General features: G+C 41.0%; 1 protein-coding gene across 6 annotated transcripts in view; it reads left to right on the top strand.

Annotated features, from left to right (window-relative positions):
- Window positions 1-15,303, top strand: part of HIVEP1 (HIVEP zinc finger 1) — an 86,263-nt gene that overhangs the window by 39,813 nt on the left and 31,147 nt on the right. For all 6 annotated transcript variants that reach the window (XM_081014575.1, XM_081014577.1, XM_081014576.1 and 3 more), the window contains one exon: window positions 14,012-14,065. In XM_081014575.1, coding sequence (XP_080870701.1) covers window positions 14,012-14,065 — 54 coding nt within the window. The remainder of the gene's footprint in view (window positions 1-14,011; window positions 14,066-15,303) is intronic.

Genomic DNA, 15,303 nt, shown 5'->3' with positions numbered 1-15,303 from the left:
TGCATGGTACAGTTCTTGGGAGACTCACTACCACTTTGGAATTCTTGAGCAATTTCCCATTTGAAAAGACTCCCTACACACACTGGGCTTCGTAGGGAGAAGATTTCTAGCATGGCATTCTCCATGACATATTAAAACAACAAAGGCTTGTGGTGTGTTGAACACAAATAGATTGTGGCAAAAGCTTTTGTGCACTAGAATCCCCTTCTTCATACACTTTGTGCACTCCCATCAGATGCATGGAAGTGTTACCATTTTGTATGTACATACAGAAAAGAACATTGGTATTGAGAAAGAAATGGCAAAGTAGCAACAAGAACAACAACAAAAAAAGCAAAAAAAGAGCCTGTGACAATTTTAGGTTTATCTTGCGTTGTCCTGGACTATACTACTTGCCATTCATGCTTTTGAGCCCCACTTTTGCCTGTACATGTGTAAATAAAATCACCCATTCTAAGAAACAACTCTAGCAGGCTTGACATTTTTTAAAGCATGTCAGACAACATCAGTGATGATGTCACATGCATTATCCCAAAGTGTTCATAAGACTTAGTAGACGATATTCCACATTTCTATTTTTGGGTGTAAAGAAGCATAACACTGCTGGCATTTTTTTAAAAAAAGTTTACATTCCTTCCCTTTTTCCTCAGGCTCACTGTGATCAGGGTTAGAGCAGCTTCAGAAACTTGGTGGCTCAGCCACCTGTGTCAAAGTTTTTTATATTTATTGTTCCATTATAAATATATGCTTGTGTATGTGTGCACACGTTTGGAGTTCTGATATCTGTTCATGATGCCAGAGCTCATCAGCCCCTGTAAAGGAGAAACCTTGAAGCCATGGATGGAGGAGCTGCAGAGGCTGTGGTAATGCTTATGGTGGCAGTTAGAGCTAGAGATGCTTTCAGTAGAGGGATAATGTACTTGCATCCATGATTCTGCTAGAGCTAGTACACATACATTCATGGTGTGCTCATGTAACAGCTGCTGCTAAGTAACTTACTGCTTTAGTGAGACTCTTATGGAAATGGGTTTAGGAACAAGAGTGTTCTTCCTAGGAATAACCTCTCCTTTGTAGCATATTGGGGTTTTAGTATAGGTCCAATGTTTTGTTCAGCTTGCTGGCCATCATGTCAAATGTAACCATCAAGAACTTGGCTCCCAGTACGTTTCCGAGCACAATTCAAAGTGTTGATGCTGACCTTTAAAGCCCTAAACAGCCTGAAGGAGCGTTTCCACCCCCATCATTCAGCCTGAGGTCCAGCTCCGAGGGTCTTCTGACAGTTCTCTCACTGCAAGAAGTGAGGTTACAGGTAACCAGGCAGAGGGCCTTCTCAATGGTGGCGCCTGCCCTATGGAATGCCCTCCCATCAGATTTCAAAGAAATAAACAACTATCTGTCTTTTAGAAGACATCTGAAGGCAGCCCTGTTTGGGGAAGTTTTTAATGTTTGATATTTTATCGCCTTTTAATTCTGTTGGGAGCCGTCCAGAGTGGCTGGGGAAACCCAGCCAGATGGGCGGGGTATGTATGTATGTATGAATGAATGAATGAATGAATGAATAAATAAATAAATTATTAGAACTGCAGCAGTATTCGTAACAAAATCAAACTACACATTACAATGTTTGGGCATGTAATCATTAGCTCAGGCTTCCTCAACCTCGGCCCTCCAGATGTTTTGAGACTACAATTCCCGTCATCACTGACCACAGGTCCTGCTAGCTAGGGATCATGGGAGTCGTAGGCCAAAAACATATGGAGGGCCTAGGTTGAGGAAGGCTGCATTAGCTTGAAAGTCTTTTCTCATTGCAGAGAAAAGTTGGGATTTTTTTAAAAAAATCCCTGCCACATTTTTTTCTCCCAAATGCTGCCCCTCCCCCAAGTTCTGTACCTATGTTTGTGAGGTCAGCAGCAATCTGTAGCACTAATGCCAGGAATAAGTAGAACCTGGGAAAATGCCTGACGGGGGGGGGGGGGGAGAGTTAAGCACCCCCATTCTTCCCTGCAAAGAGAATTTTCTGCACCTGAAACAACCAGTTTTGCCCCAGTACTATTCCTGTACCAGACTGGGCAAGTTACTTAGTCTCAAAGCAAACTTTGTGCATTCTGTCTCAAGCAGATTTAAGCTAAGTTGTGGACATGACCTGCTTCTGAATTGGCATATGAATTCTACCAGATGAGGACTTTAAGAGTTTTCTTGGCAAAGAGAGCTCAGTCGGGTGTAGACTGATAATCTCTCCAGAGCACTAGGAAGACAACAGAATTGTGTACAAAAAAATTCTAATTAAATGCTCAGTACTATTAGCTTATTCACTATTTTTCATATATTAGGTACATTAGAGCCTGGTGCTCATTCTGACCTGTGCAAAGCTGACTCCTAGTGGTAAATCTAAGGTGGTACAGGTTTCTTTGTTTCTGCAGTCAGGTCTGTTTTGGATACCATCTTTAATTCCTGTATTGTACACAAATATAGCCTTTAAATCCTAGCTCTTAAGTAAAACATGCACGTTATACATGCAGTTTACAACTTTTTCAGATACTTCGATAGGTATGGGAGAAGTCTTAATTTATAATAACTACACTACACTTGGATTTAGATCCAAGTTATATTCTGGTTAACGTGAACCATCTCCTGTTTAGGCTTCAGAGAACATATTTTGTTAGTGTGTTATGTATGACTGGTGGCGGGGGGAAGCTAATCTTCTGATTTTTTACTAGCACAATGGTGTAGGAAATCCTGTTTGGAGAAACAGAATTAAAACAAGCATGAAGAATCCCTAGGCCTGGGGGTAGACAATGTGTTGCCCTCCAGATATTATTGGACTCCAAAGTCTCCTCTGGCCCAGCTAGCATGGTCAGTTGCATATCTAGAAGACACTATGTTGGCTTTGTGTGCTCTAGACATTCAAATACAAAACACAATATGCAAAAGGCATAATCTAATGCACCAAATGCATTAGTCTTAACAAATAGATGATTGCCATAGGGTTCTCCCCACCCCACCCATTACAATTTGTGCTTAACAATTTCTGTTCTTTTTGCAAACATTTGGACCTTTTAAAAATATGTTTGAATTCGTATTTGCCGGTTAGAATGAATGGGGAGAAAAGGAAAGGCTCATTGTGCAAGGTTTTAAGTAATTGTGAAGAATAGAGGGATAAGGTTTTTTCTGTGGACTCTTGCATAGACAGGCTTTGGGTGGTACCTAGTCAGCAGGCTCGTTACTATGGTTATGTATTCCCTTGAATGGGGGAGCACTTGCTGAAAATAGAGAACCTATGCATCTTGACGGTCTGAGAGTTTCAAGATATTCTTGAAGCACCATCTGTTTGATCCCATCTGTTTCCCCTCAACCTGTGACAAATCACTAAAAGTGCAATTCTAAATACTCTGTTTAGATTACAATTACCAAGCATCTGAAAATATAGGTAGTGGCCAGTGATGTGAAACCCCTGCATATTTGACTAAAGCAAATATCATTATCATTGTGGCTAGGGGGTAGCCACATGACTGTAATGCTAAGCCAGAAAGCTCCTCCCGATTGTCTGTTAGTAATGAGGGTTGGGTGACTAGCAGATTCAGGCCTGGTTCACACATAACAACACCATGGTAAATGTTAACCGTAGTTAATATTAACCAGAGTTAAACCTCAGGTTGTACATCACATATTAAAAACGGCAGCAAGAGCAGTCAAGCCTTGAGAGTGGTTTGAATTTGTTCTGTAAACCGCCCTGAGACCTCCTGGTTTAGGATGGTATATAAATTCAATAAATAATAATAATCATTTTTTTCCCCATTCTTCCATCGCAGCTTTTGTTGCTTTTGAGTGGTGACAGCTCCTTAGCCATAGGTAAGGAGGACGTTCTCAAAATGATAAGCTGTGGTTAACTGTAACTGAAATTTATCAACCAGCAAACCTTGATTAACAAGCAAGCCTTAACCATAGCTAATAAATCATAGTTGATTTGCTGGGCGAGGTTCATACATAATATTAACCAAAAATACAGAAAGTAAAAAGTTAAAATACATTCAGAACCTTATTTTCATATATCCACTTTCTGGGACTCCCCCCTTCCCCCACCCCTATCATATTCCTGTTTCATATTGTTGGCTCCACAAGCTCTCAATTCTGATTAAAAACTTAATTTGTTTAGACCATTGTTCGAATTTAAAATTTCTACACTCCTCATCAATACCCTTAATAAAAAGCCAAAAATTTCTTTCCCAGGGCCCACCCCATTTTTATTCCACAATTTCCCTTTTTTTTTTAATAATAAAGACACCCCACATAATAGAAATATCAGAAATAAGAAATAAAAGATATAATAGATGAAACAAAACCAGTTCAAAAAAAGAAATTGACAAGCCTTTGGATTTTAGTTCTCCCCCTCTGTCCCCGGTTTAATTTCCCCCTGACCACCAAACCATGTTATCCGCCTGGAATTCTTACAATCCATAAATCGCCTATTTTCCCCCAACTCCTTGCTGGTTTTTTTTTTTGTTTTTTTCCTTTCATAATTATTTTTTTAAAACACTTAGCTTCAAATCTTTAATAAAGCTCCCCCCATTGTTCTTTCCAGATTGTAGTCCAGTTTCCTCTTGTTCCGCTGCTGAAACGTTCTAATTCAGAAGCTTAGTAAGTCTGCAGGAATTATTGTTATTCAGGAACAAAAACTTGCGTTCAGTCCCTTCCTTTCTTCAATAGAAAATTCTATTGTCTCCTTTAGCTGTACACCCTGTAGACAAAATATTATTTCCGTTTTGCAGCTTTCCCAGAAGATAACCAGTTCTATAAAATTCCAATGGTATTTTTCCACTTACGACCATCTTTGTAATGTCCCGAAACTCCTCTAGGGGGATTGTTGTAACTTTGTTTTCTCTAGTCCAAAAGTCCAATTGTTATCCATGTTTTCGCCATTTTGTATCCAAGTTTTAAAAAGTTGTAGCAAATTGTAACAAATTTAGCCAGCAAAGTTCTCATAATAAAATCCTCTCTGCTTTCCGACTTTGACAGCTACTTTGACAGCTGTCAAAATCTCCGACTCTTTTCACCAGGCTCTCTCTTCAATCACCCCGGTTCCCGGGGGGGGGGGGGTTACGTTTCTTCTCCCTCAATTCGTCCTCCAGCACAGTTCTTATAATTTCCCATCGTGGAATTCTTAGTTTTTATCAGCAATACAAATCTTTTTGGACCTTGGTTTCCCCGTCCTTGTCTTAGAAGGTTTACAATAGGGGGGGGGACTGACTTCCTTTTTGGATCCCCCCCCCGCTCGTGTCCAAATCGAAAAGAAATTCCTTTTTTTCCCCTCCTTTTAAACCCAGTTTCCAAATTACTCACGGGTTGTTGTTAAAAAGTCCGAATTTTCAATGGAAGAAGTCAGCGCTCTCCGCCGGATGGCATGCGGCTGCGCTCGGCAGGGATAGCAGAGGACTCAAAGCACCACGCTTCTCCCCGGCACCCGATCCGTAGCCTTTAAAAAGGCTCCTTCACGAGTCGGGAGGGCGCTGACGGTGCCAGCCGAGTCTCCATGTCCACGGCCCTCGTGGCCGTGGTTTTTAAGCGTCCCCGCATCGCCGGTGCGGTAGGACCCAGCCCCTGCCGAGCAGGCTCCCTCCGGAGCTCGGAGGGAGTCCGCCATTCGGCGATGGCGCCAACCCGGAAGTCAATATTAACCAATGGTTTATGTGCAAACCAGACCACTGACACCTTGCTGGATTACCAAGATTAGCATCAAATTTTTGTTGGCATCTGTCTGTCTTGAGAGACGACCATACCGCCGAGGGTGAAGTCAAACCACTGAAGAATTATATCACCTACTGTGGCTGCAGAGACTGGTAACTCATAACTGCCTCCTCCCCTGTGGTTTTTGCTGCGTTTGCAACACCAAAGTGACCTATCTGGGGTGGACCAAATGCAGTAATAACATTTCTATGTATGTTTATAGTACGATAGGGAAATGTACTCAGTGTAATTCTCTTCCTTCATAACTTAATTTGTTACAACTTATACTCTGCCTTTCTACAAAAACTGTACTTAAGGTGGTTAATAACTTAACAACAACAATAAAATTACAGATATTGGCCTGATGCACCATTTTCTTTCACTCTGTCCTGTCTTTGGAACATTTTGGGATGGAAGATATAGATGTAAATGTCATTAATGGAAACCTTTGCTTGCTTTATGTGCACACAACTGTTTGTTTAGACTAATTGATAGGGCTATTCTGAAGGGCTCTGGGAAGCTTACACAAATATTTACAGTTTTACCCTGGGGGGGGGGGGAGAACACTGAAGTAGTAAAACATTCCTCTGAAAAGGCTCCAAAATAGTCAGTGCCCTTTGTATTTCATGTACGGAATAGCTGGCAGATTCTTGATTTGGACTATTTAGCTTTGCCAGGTAGCCACTTTAATCATAGTGAATCTGATACTTTCCTCTTAGAAATATGCTTTTCCCCTAAGAAATTCCATAAGTGAGATTCATAGAATTAGGCCTTCTCTTTCCACTTGCTCTAGATGGACTCTCTGTGATGCACCTTCAATATGCAATTGTCCTCGGACCTCCTTTCTGCCTAATTTTGGCAGGGTGGTTTTCCACCCTTCTCACCTGGAGATGCTATAGCAAGCCAAGGGCCTGTTGATTTTTAAATCATTTTTGTTTTTTTGTACTGATAAACACACATGGTAGCTAAAGCCCAGGAAGCAGGCATCACAAAGGAACTGACTATGCCTACCATGCTATTCTGTAAAGCATTTATGAGATACTGTATATTTATAATTCTGATGGTGCCCAAACATATGTTTCCACTGAGACAAATGAAATCCAAATTACATGGGTTGCAACTTTTGTTAATAAAATGAACCACCTGCTTGTCTGTGCTTTTAGTTCCCACTTGATGATTTTGGCATGTTTAAGCCTGGATTTTCTCTGGCCTGCTTTTGTGTTCAGCCTACTATTGGCCTAAACTGGGCTGATAGACTCTAGCCCCATTCATTTGAATACAGGAGTCCCCCTGTTTTCATATGTGAAAGGTTGGAGACTGCTTGGTGTATGTTCTTGAATGCTAATAAAATTGAACTGAGGGCCAGTTTTCAAGGTAACTTTAATGTGGGTTAGTAGGATTGTAAGATACGTCTGTGCTGTGCACTTGATTGTTATCAAGTAGGTTGCATAATATATATTCAGATTAGAAAGCAAAGTTGTCTTCTCTATAGGGAAAAGGGAAAAGGGAAGCTGTATGGATGAATATCACATTTATATGGCATGTTAGTGTTTGAAAATGAACTCCACCTGAAAGGCCACCCAGTAGCAACTGGGACTATTTTTTATGTAAAATTATGTATGAAATATTTCAAATCTAGTTTAGTGTGGTGGTTAGAGTCCAGGATTCAAACACCCCCCCCACTCAGCTGTCATTTGAGACCATTCACAGTCTGTCTGTCAGCTTAATCTGTCTCACAGAGTGGTTGTGAGGATAAAATGGGGAGGGGGAGAATCATTTAAGCCACCTTGAGAGCTCCTGGAGGAAAGGTGGGCAAAACATGTAATAATACTGTGATCGTGGCCAACTGTAACACAGTTTCCCATGAAACTATCCAGGTACTAATTAATTTTCTCCACCATCAAAAACATAATTAAGCCTTCAGATAGGCTATTAATGCAGTTCTTAAAAACAACATCCTTTTCTCCCTTAGGACAACATCTTCAAGAATTAAGGTACCAAAAGTTGATACTTAAGACCTAGGTGGTAGACAGGTTTTTGCTATTCATCTTCTCAGAAGAACCTTTGACATAAGGCAGAACTTAGAACCCTGAAAAATTAGAAGATAATGAGTTTACCAATCCATGTGGGGCCTGATGAACCTGCTATCAATAGGACAGAGAAGGCTTTTGAATCCAGAAATCATGACAGCCTTCTTGCTAATTGAATACAAGAGTCAACCAGACTCTTGAGTCTCAAAGCACAGAGACATGAGACCATCTTAGTAACAGAGGTTGTATACTTAACAAAATCATTAATATGCCAGTACACGTGTAGGAATTTTTCCATCATAAATTGTGCAGATGCCTGCCTGACCTCTGTAGGTGCATTTTGATACCTTCTGCTCCGTATAAAAAGTCACATTGCTTGTTTTTACTTTGCTGGTTTACACATTTTGCAGGTAGCTAACCTGGCTTTGGAGAGACTACAATGTCACCAAGAAATTCATTCCTGTGGTTTCACAAATAGGATTTATTATATAATTAAAAATAAGTTAGCAAATGTAAGCACAGGAAGGAACCCGCACAGATGTACATCCTGGTTGTGCATTCTTAAACACCAAAGAATCATTCCTATTGCTACTGTAATCAATGTTAGAACTCCTATGAGCTCAAGTGGAATCATGATTATAGGCTGGGAATCATCCAGATATCATTATTCTCAAACACTTGTCATTTAGGAGATAGATTGATACATTATCATGTGTGGACCCCCCCCCCTTGAAGTTTTGTGAGTAGTTTATATTATTGAAATAATATTAAAGTAAATTATCAATAAAAAACATTTGTTGCCACAGTTAATATCTTACTGAACTGAATATAGTAACAAATCCTATTCTGGGAAACAAATAAGAGTTGCTCTCAGTAATGAGAAGTAAAGCCATTATGTAATGCTACTTGTGTACTGTAAATGGATGTCTTAATCTAATGATTCAACTAGTGACCTTTGCTACCATGTCGTTTGCCCAATGGCTGCTTGTCCTCAGATTTTAAAAAACAATTAACACAGACACAGTGTCTTTCAGGGAGATGCTGCAGTTTCCATTTCTAAACCAATGAGAATGAGCAGTGATTTATCTTTTTTTCTTTTTCGTTAACTTTTTCATTTTATTATAACAGCAGACAGAAATTAAAAGATGAGAAACAAAACTAAGAAATAGGCACGTAGAGTGTGTAGTTGCATATGAAGTGCATGTAAAGATTATCAGTTTTATCAAATCATCAAGTCTAGTTCCGCATTTGCCAGGCTTGTGACGAGGGTTGTCGTCTTGAAAACGATGATTCTGCTGTGTGTGTGTCATAAAGGAATAAAAAGTGTCTGGAGCGTCTAGTCCTTTTCAAAATCTCAGATTATGCATGGTTTCCTCCACTATAGATTTATTCCAGAGTACAGTAAGTGGTACCAAGTGTCCAGTGTAATATTTTGAGCTGTTTTCCCTTATGTTGCAATTACTGTTCTGGTTACCAAGATCACATATAAGACCAGTTCTTTTGACAGCATAGTTACATTGGTATCATCGTCACTGGCCTATGTCCCATGGTCTACTTAGGTTGTTTTTGTTGCTTTAAATAACTTGTATATATGAGACTAGTTACTTGTTAAATGTTGCTGTTTAGCTTTCCCAGAAATTGTAGTTTCATCTGTCATTGTTTCAACAACAAAAATGTTACCAAAACATTTCACATTTCCGATTCATAGTTCAGTCAAGTTTTCGAGTCCACTTTTCTCAAATTCTCTCTGAATGATTATGCTTATCAGCAGCAAATTAGCTCTTATGTAGGCAGTCCACATGTTTTCTGGTATTGAGTTCATTCAAGGTCACAAGCAGAAATACGGAACATAGGAGGGACACATTTTTCTTTGGCTTCTGTTCTTAACTATAACAAATGTTTGTCTAGCAGTACAAATTAGCATTTAGAGACTAATTGTTTTGCTCATTAGTCTGCTAGTTTGAAAGTGCAGTTCCCAATACATCTCTTACCTTTTGTTGCTAATTGTCATCCTTACAATTTGGCATAGGCGATATGGGCACTGGAAGTTGGAAGTACTGTATGTGTTTTGCTCATTTACTGTTCCTATTTACTGCTAGTGTAATTTGTTCTATCTGCTGGAAACACAAGGACAGCCTTCACCAACCCGTGCTGGCTAGGGCTGTTGGAGATTGTAGTCCAAAAGATGTGGAAGGTGCCAGGTTGCCAAAGGTCGTTCTCAAAAAACTTACAAACTCAAATTTTGAACACTAGCATCATGGTGTATGTAAGGTCTAGAGCTTACATGGATAAAAAGGAAGGTGCAATCCTCTAAATGGCTACTCAGAAGTAATTTCAACAGTGCTGACATTTTAGAGGTTCACCCAGAAACTGATGTCAGCAAACTGGAAAGCTGTACTGATGTGCCCCCTGTTGATTTTAAATGCTTTCAGCTGAGATAAATAAATTGAACTCACAAGCATAATATGGCAAATCACGAACTAGGCAGCAGACGGTCTGCGAGAAAGACAGATGACATACAACATAAAAACCTCAGCGCAAGTTGACAAAAGGATCCCGAGATAAAATGACACTTACAAAGGCTATACCAGCACAGCAGCATCATTATTAAGACTTGTGAAGTGAAATTATTGCTCTACTGTTGATATACTTATCCTAGAACACATACAGGTAAAGGGTACCAAAGTGTTGGACATTATTCAAAAGAACAGTAAAAGAGCTTTTCCCAGGCCACACCCTGCATTGGCCTTCCTTCACAAGCCAAGTGAAGTAACCCATAACCTGGCTAGAATGAGCTCTGATAATGCTTGTTGATTATTTGAATGGAGGGGAGAGAGAGAGAGTGTGTAGAACCTAGCTTGTTGTACATATATAAAAATTACATTTGTTGTTCTGCTTGCTGTTCATGCCTGCCCACCAGAATGTGGCCCCCAAAAGGTTTCACAGAAGGGACAGTGACCCTCAGAGTGAAATAATAATAATAATAATAATAATAATAATAATAATAATAATAATTTATTTATTTATACTCCGCCCATCTGGCTGGGTTTCTCCAGCCACTCTGGGCGGCTTCCAACAAAACACTAAAATACAATAACCACTAAAATACAATAAAAAGGTCCCCTACCCCTGATCAATCAATAAATCAATCAATCTTTATTGCGATCAAAGACCAGACAGCAAGTTAACAGCAACAACAACAACAACTTATGCCACATCCGCATGAAGAAGCAGGTGTAATTAAAATTCCCCTATAAACTTATTTACATTAAAAACAACACTCCTTCAGCTAAAATCTGTATCCCAGTGATTAAAATCAGTACTCATTCGCTGGCCATCACTGTCACCACAGCCTGTCTTGTCCTTGGTGCTATAAAACAGAATTTTGCAACAGGCCTGATGATACCTTGTTCTTTATTAGCAAGAAGGTATTTAGCATAAGTTTCCTCTGAGCGGCCAGGTAATTTCCTTAATAACAATAAAATTAGCTCTCTTTGGGTATCACAATACAATGGCTTCCCCGTACCCTAATTGTTTTTAAGTGACGACCACTTTGGAATGGGTTGTGCTCTCGACTGCCATCAGAAATCATTGGTGATGTATAAGGAGTTTTGAACAGATATGTAATGCTGTCATTGTGTCTGCCCTACACACCTGCAGTGATACTGAAACACAGTAGATATCAGTATTTGAGGTATGATTTCCTTTTGCTGGATTTGATTATCCCAAATTATAATCTTCTCTACAGGTTGTGTGTCTGTTTTTACTCTTCATAAAACTTTTTAATTGTTAAATCCAAATCTTCAACAGTCTTTTCCCCACTACCGCAATCTACCACAATCTAAAATAATAAAAATTATATGTGTCAACATACTGTGGAAATGAGATTATAACACTCACATATACAGCAAAAGTGCCTGGTCTTGAATCAAATCCCAGCTCAGACAGGGATTTTGTAGATGACCTTGAACAAGTCTTCTTTGGTCTCTGTAAGGTGATATGAAAAGGATAGCAACCTGTCTCTGTGGTTGTCATGGGGATGAGTTAGAACAGGGACTGTAAGGCAACTAGAAAATCAAATAATAAGGAATAATAAAGTTTCCTCAGAAGCGTTCACTGAACTATTTAGATACCCCATGGCTTGGATCAAAAGAAAGCTTCTGTCACTTTATTGTAATAGGAAAGAGGGCACTTTAAAACTAAATATTTTCGCAAGGAGTGCTGAAAAGTCACTGAGAAAGGGAGCCCTTTGGGGACAGAAGCACTTAGAAAACATACACAACAAATAATGGTAGCCATTTATTTATGTATGTATATTTAATTATTTACAGTGGAATGGACTCCCTTGGGAGGTTGTGGACTCTCCTTCATTGGAGGTTTTTAAGCAGAGGTTGGAAGGCCATCACTCATGGATGCTTTGGTTGAGATTCCTGCATTGCAGGGGGTTGGGCTAGATGACCCTTGGAGTCCCTCCCAACTCTACAGTTCTATGATACTATTATTTCTAACCCACTTTTCATCATATCTGTTCTCTGCCATAATCAGAACCAGGAAAGAGACAGTTAATATTCAGTGAACACAGATGGGTCAGAATATTACTTTCTTATTAAATGAGGTTCTGGATCAAGCCAGAAAGTGCTTACAATGAGGCTGATACCATAACCTGAAGTGGGATGCTGTGCCAGCATGAAGGTTTAGATCAGTATGTTAATATATTGAGGTCACTCCAGGCAATACCAGAACAAATGTGATTGAGGCATCATAAGTATACTAGCGTTTACTGATCTTTTCCAAGTAAATTTACAGGGACTTCTTTGAGGAGTTTCTCGCTGTTTTGTTCAGAAAAAGAGGCATTGATTTAAACCTTATGTTCATTTAGATTTTCAAAGATGTGCAGAAGAGAACTTTTAAAGTTTTTCTCCTTTTCCCTACTGTTTATATCTTACTTGCAATTTTGACATCTGGTAACATTTTCCTGTAGAATCCAGATGTAAGGAACCTTAACTTCTGACACCTCTTATTTTCAGGACTAAGACTTTGAAGATTTTACTCCAGTAGTTTAAGTATCAGTGATTGAAATCCCAAACTGCTTGAACCCTACATATATTTGTAACCACCTATTTTCCTTTGTCACATTCTGATCTTTTACATCCTCTGAAAGCACCGCATAATCCCACCCACATTATGTATTTGAATAGCATCAGTCTTTGTGATTATTCCTTAACGTGAAACTCCTGCCTTCTGGATTTTTATTACAGCCTGAGTATTTTCATGGATACATTATTAAGCCCTATTTCTTCAGACATACACTTGTAGCCAGAAGCATAGCCACTAATGGGCTGCACTAATTGACATTAATATTAATGTAGTTTTAAATGGGCTGCATGGCCTAAGCTTTCGGAGTAGGATGGTTTTCCCTAAGAACATAAGAGCACTGCTAGATAAGATCAAAGCCCTATCTAGTCCAGCATTCTCTTCTCACAGGAAGCCCATAGGCAGGTTGTTTGCACAATAACCCTCTCCTCCTCATGTTTCACAGCCGCTGGAATTCAGATGCATACTGCTTCTGACACTGGAAGTAACATATAGTCATCATGACTAGTAGCCACCATGAGCTCGTCTTAGTTCCCTTTTAAAGCCATCCAAGTTGGTACACAACACAACACCTTGTGGGAGGAAATCCCATAGTTTGACTATGTGTTGTGTGAAGAAGTACTATGCACTTTGAGAGATGGAAAAGCATACCCCTGTCTAGAAATGTGAAGGCCTGGAAAATAATCCAAAAAATTGGGGGTGGATAGATGGCAAACCAATTTTCCTGGTTTGTTTATGGGCCTTCACATTTATGTACTTACCTGCTTTTTCCACAATACCCCCCACTTACCATTTTGTCTATGCTTTTGTCTCTCCAGACTCCTTTGCCCGGGGGGGGGCGGGGGGCGGAGATCAAGATAGAAATGTAATAAAAATAAATGATAAAAATAATAAGCTAAAAAGCCCTAAGCCTTGTAAACTTTCCTCATTGGGTAGTTGTTCCAGTTCATCCATCATTTTGGTTGCCTTCCTTACACCTCGAACGAACACTGTTCGCATTGTATATGAGGATGGGCAAACTGTTCAATAATGTTAAAAAGAGGGTGGTGGGTTTTTTGGTGGGTTTTTTACAAGTGTTTATTCAACAAAGTGAGGGGAAGAAATTAAAACCATTTGTGATCAAAGTATGTTTCCCCCTCTTCTGATTTACTTTTTGTTTTCATTAGACAAAATTGAAGAAGCACAAAAAGAACTTAATGAAACAGAAGACTCACAGAAAGGTAAAACACACCACTGTTTCTCTTCCTGCAGCCTTTCTCCAGCAATCCCATAATAATAATAATGATAAGCAAATAATACTAATAATGAAAGACCATCATCAGCTCACATTGCAGATGCAGTGGCCAGCCATTCCTGACCACTGGACATGTTGGCTGCAGCTGATGGGAATGTGAGTCCAACAACACCTAAAGGGCACCATGTTGACTAGCCCAGTCCGACCTTCTGTTCCCCACAGTAGCCAATCAGATGCCTTCCTTGTTCTTGTCCACCAGAAATTGTTCAGGAGCAGAAGGTCTAAGAAGATGGGGATTTCACTTAGCTATAATGACTAATAACTAACTGTGATAGTTTTATCTTCCCTAAATTTTAAGCAGCTGTTGATGGTGCAATCTTATTACCGTATTTTTCGCACCATAGGACGCACCGGACAATAGGACGCACTTTGTTTTAGAGGGGTGAGAACAAGAAAAAAAATTTCTCCCCCTCTCTGCCCAGCGCCCCTTCAGCGAAGTGGCAGGAGGCGCTGTGCAGAGAGGGGGAGAACTTTCCCCCTCTTGTTTTCCCGCTCTAAAACAAGGTGCCGTTTAAGGTGCGTTCAGGCGGCTACCTTGGAAGCCTGGAGAGCGAGAGGGGGCGGTGTGCACTGACCCCTCTCGCTCTCCAGGCTTCAGGTTCATTTCGACCTGCTCTTTGGGGCTGGCGGGGGGAAGCCCACCACCAGCCCCAAAGAGCAGGTCAGGGAGCAGCGGAAAGGCGCAGCAGAGAGGCTCCTGCCATAGCCGCCCGTCACCTCTCCAGCCGGGAGAGCGCGCGCGGGGCTAAAGCAGCCCCCCGCGACCCTCTCCCGGCTGGAGAGGTGACGGGCGGCTATGGTAGGAGCTTCTATAGCCGCCCGTCACCTCTCCAGCAGCCCCACGCGCGCTCTCCCGGCTGGAGAGGTGACGGGCGGCTATGGCAGGAGCTTCTATAGCCGCCGGTCACCTCTCCAGCAGCCCCGCGCGCGCTCTCCCGGCTGGAGAGGTGACGGGCGGCTATGGCAAGAGCCTCAATAGCCGCCCGTCACCTCTCCAGCCGGGAGAGGGTCGCGGGGTGCCCGCGCGCGCTCTCCCGGCTGGAGAGGTGACGGGCGGCTATAGAAGCTCCTGCCATAGCCGCCCGTCACCTCTCCAGCCGGGAGAGCGCGCGCAGGGCTAAAGCAGCCCCCCGCGACCCTCTCCTGGCTGGAGAGGTGACGGGC

The sequence above is a fragment of the Podarcis pityusensis genome (assembly GCF_964106645.2).
Source record: "Podarcis pityusensis genome assembly, chromosome: 7".
NCBI lineage: Eukaryota > Metazoa > Chordata > Lepidosauria > Squamata > Lacertidae > Podarcis > Podarcis pityusensis.
The sequence above is the reverse complement of the archived record's forward strand: the minus strand, read 5'-3'. Positions and strand labels throughout refer to the sequence as shown.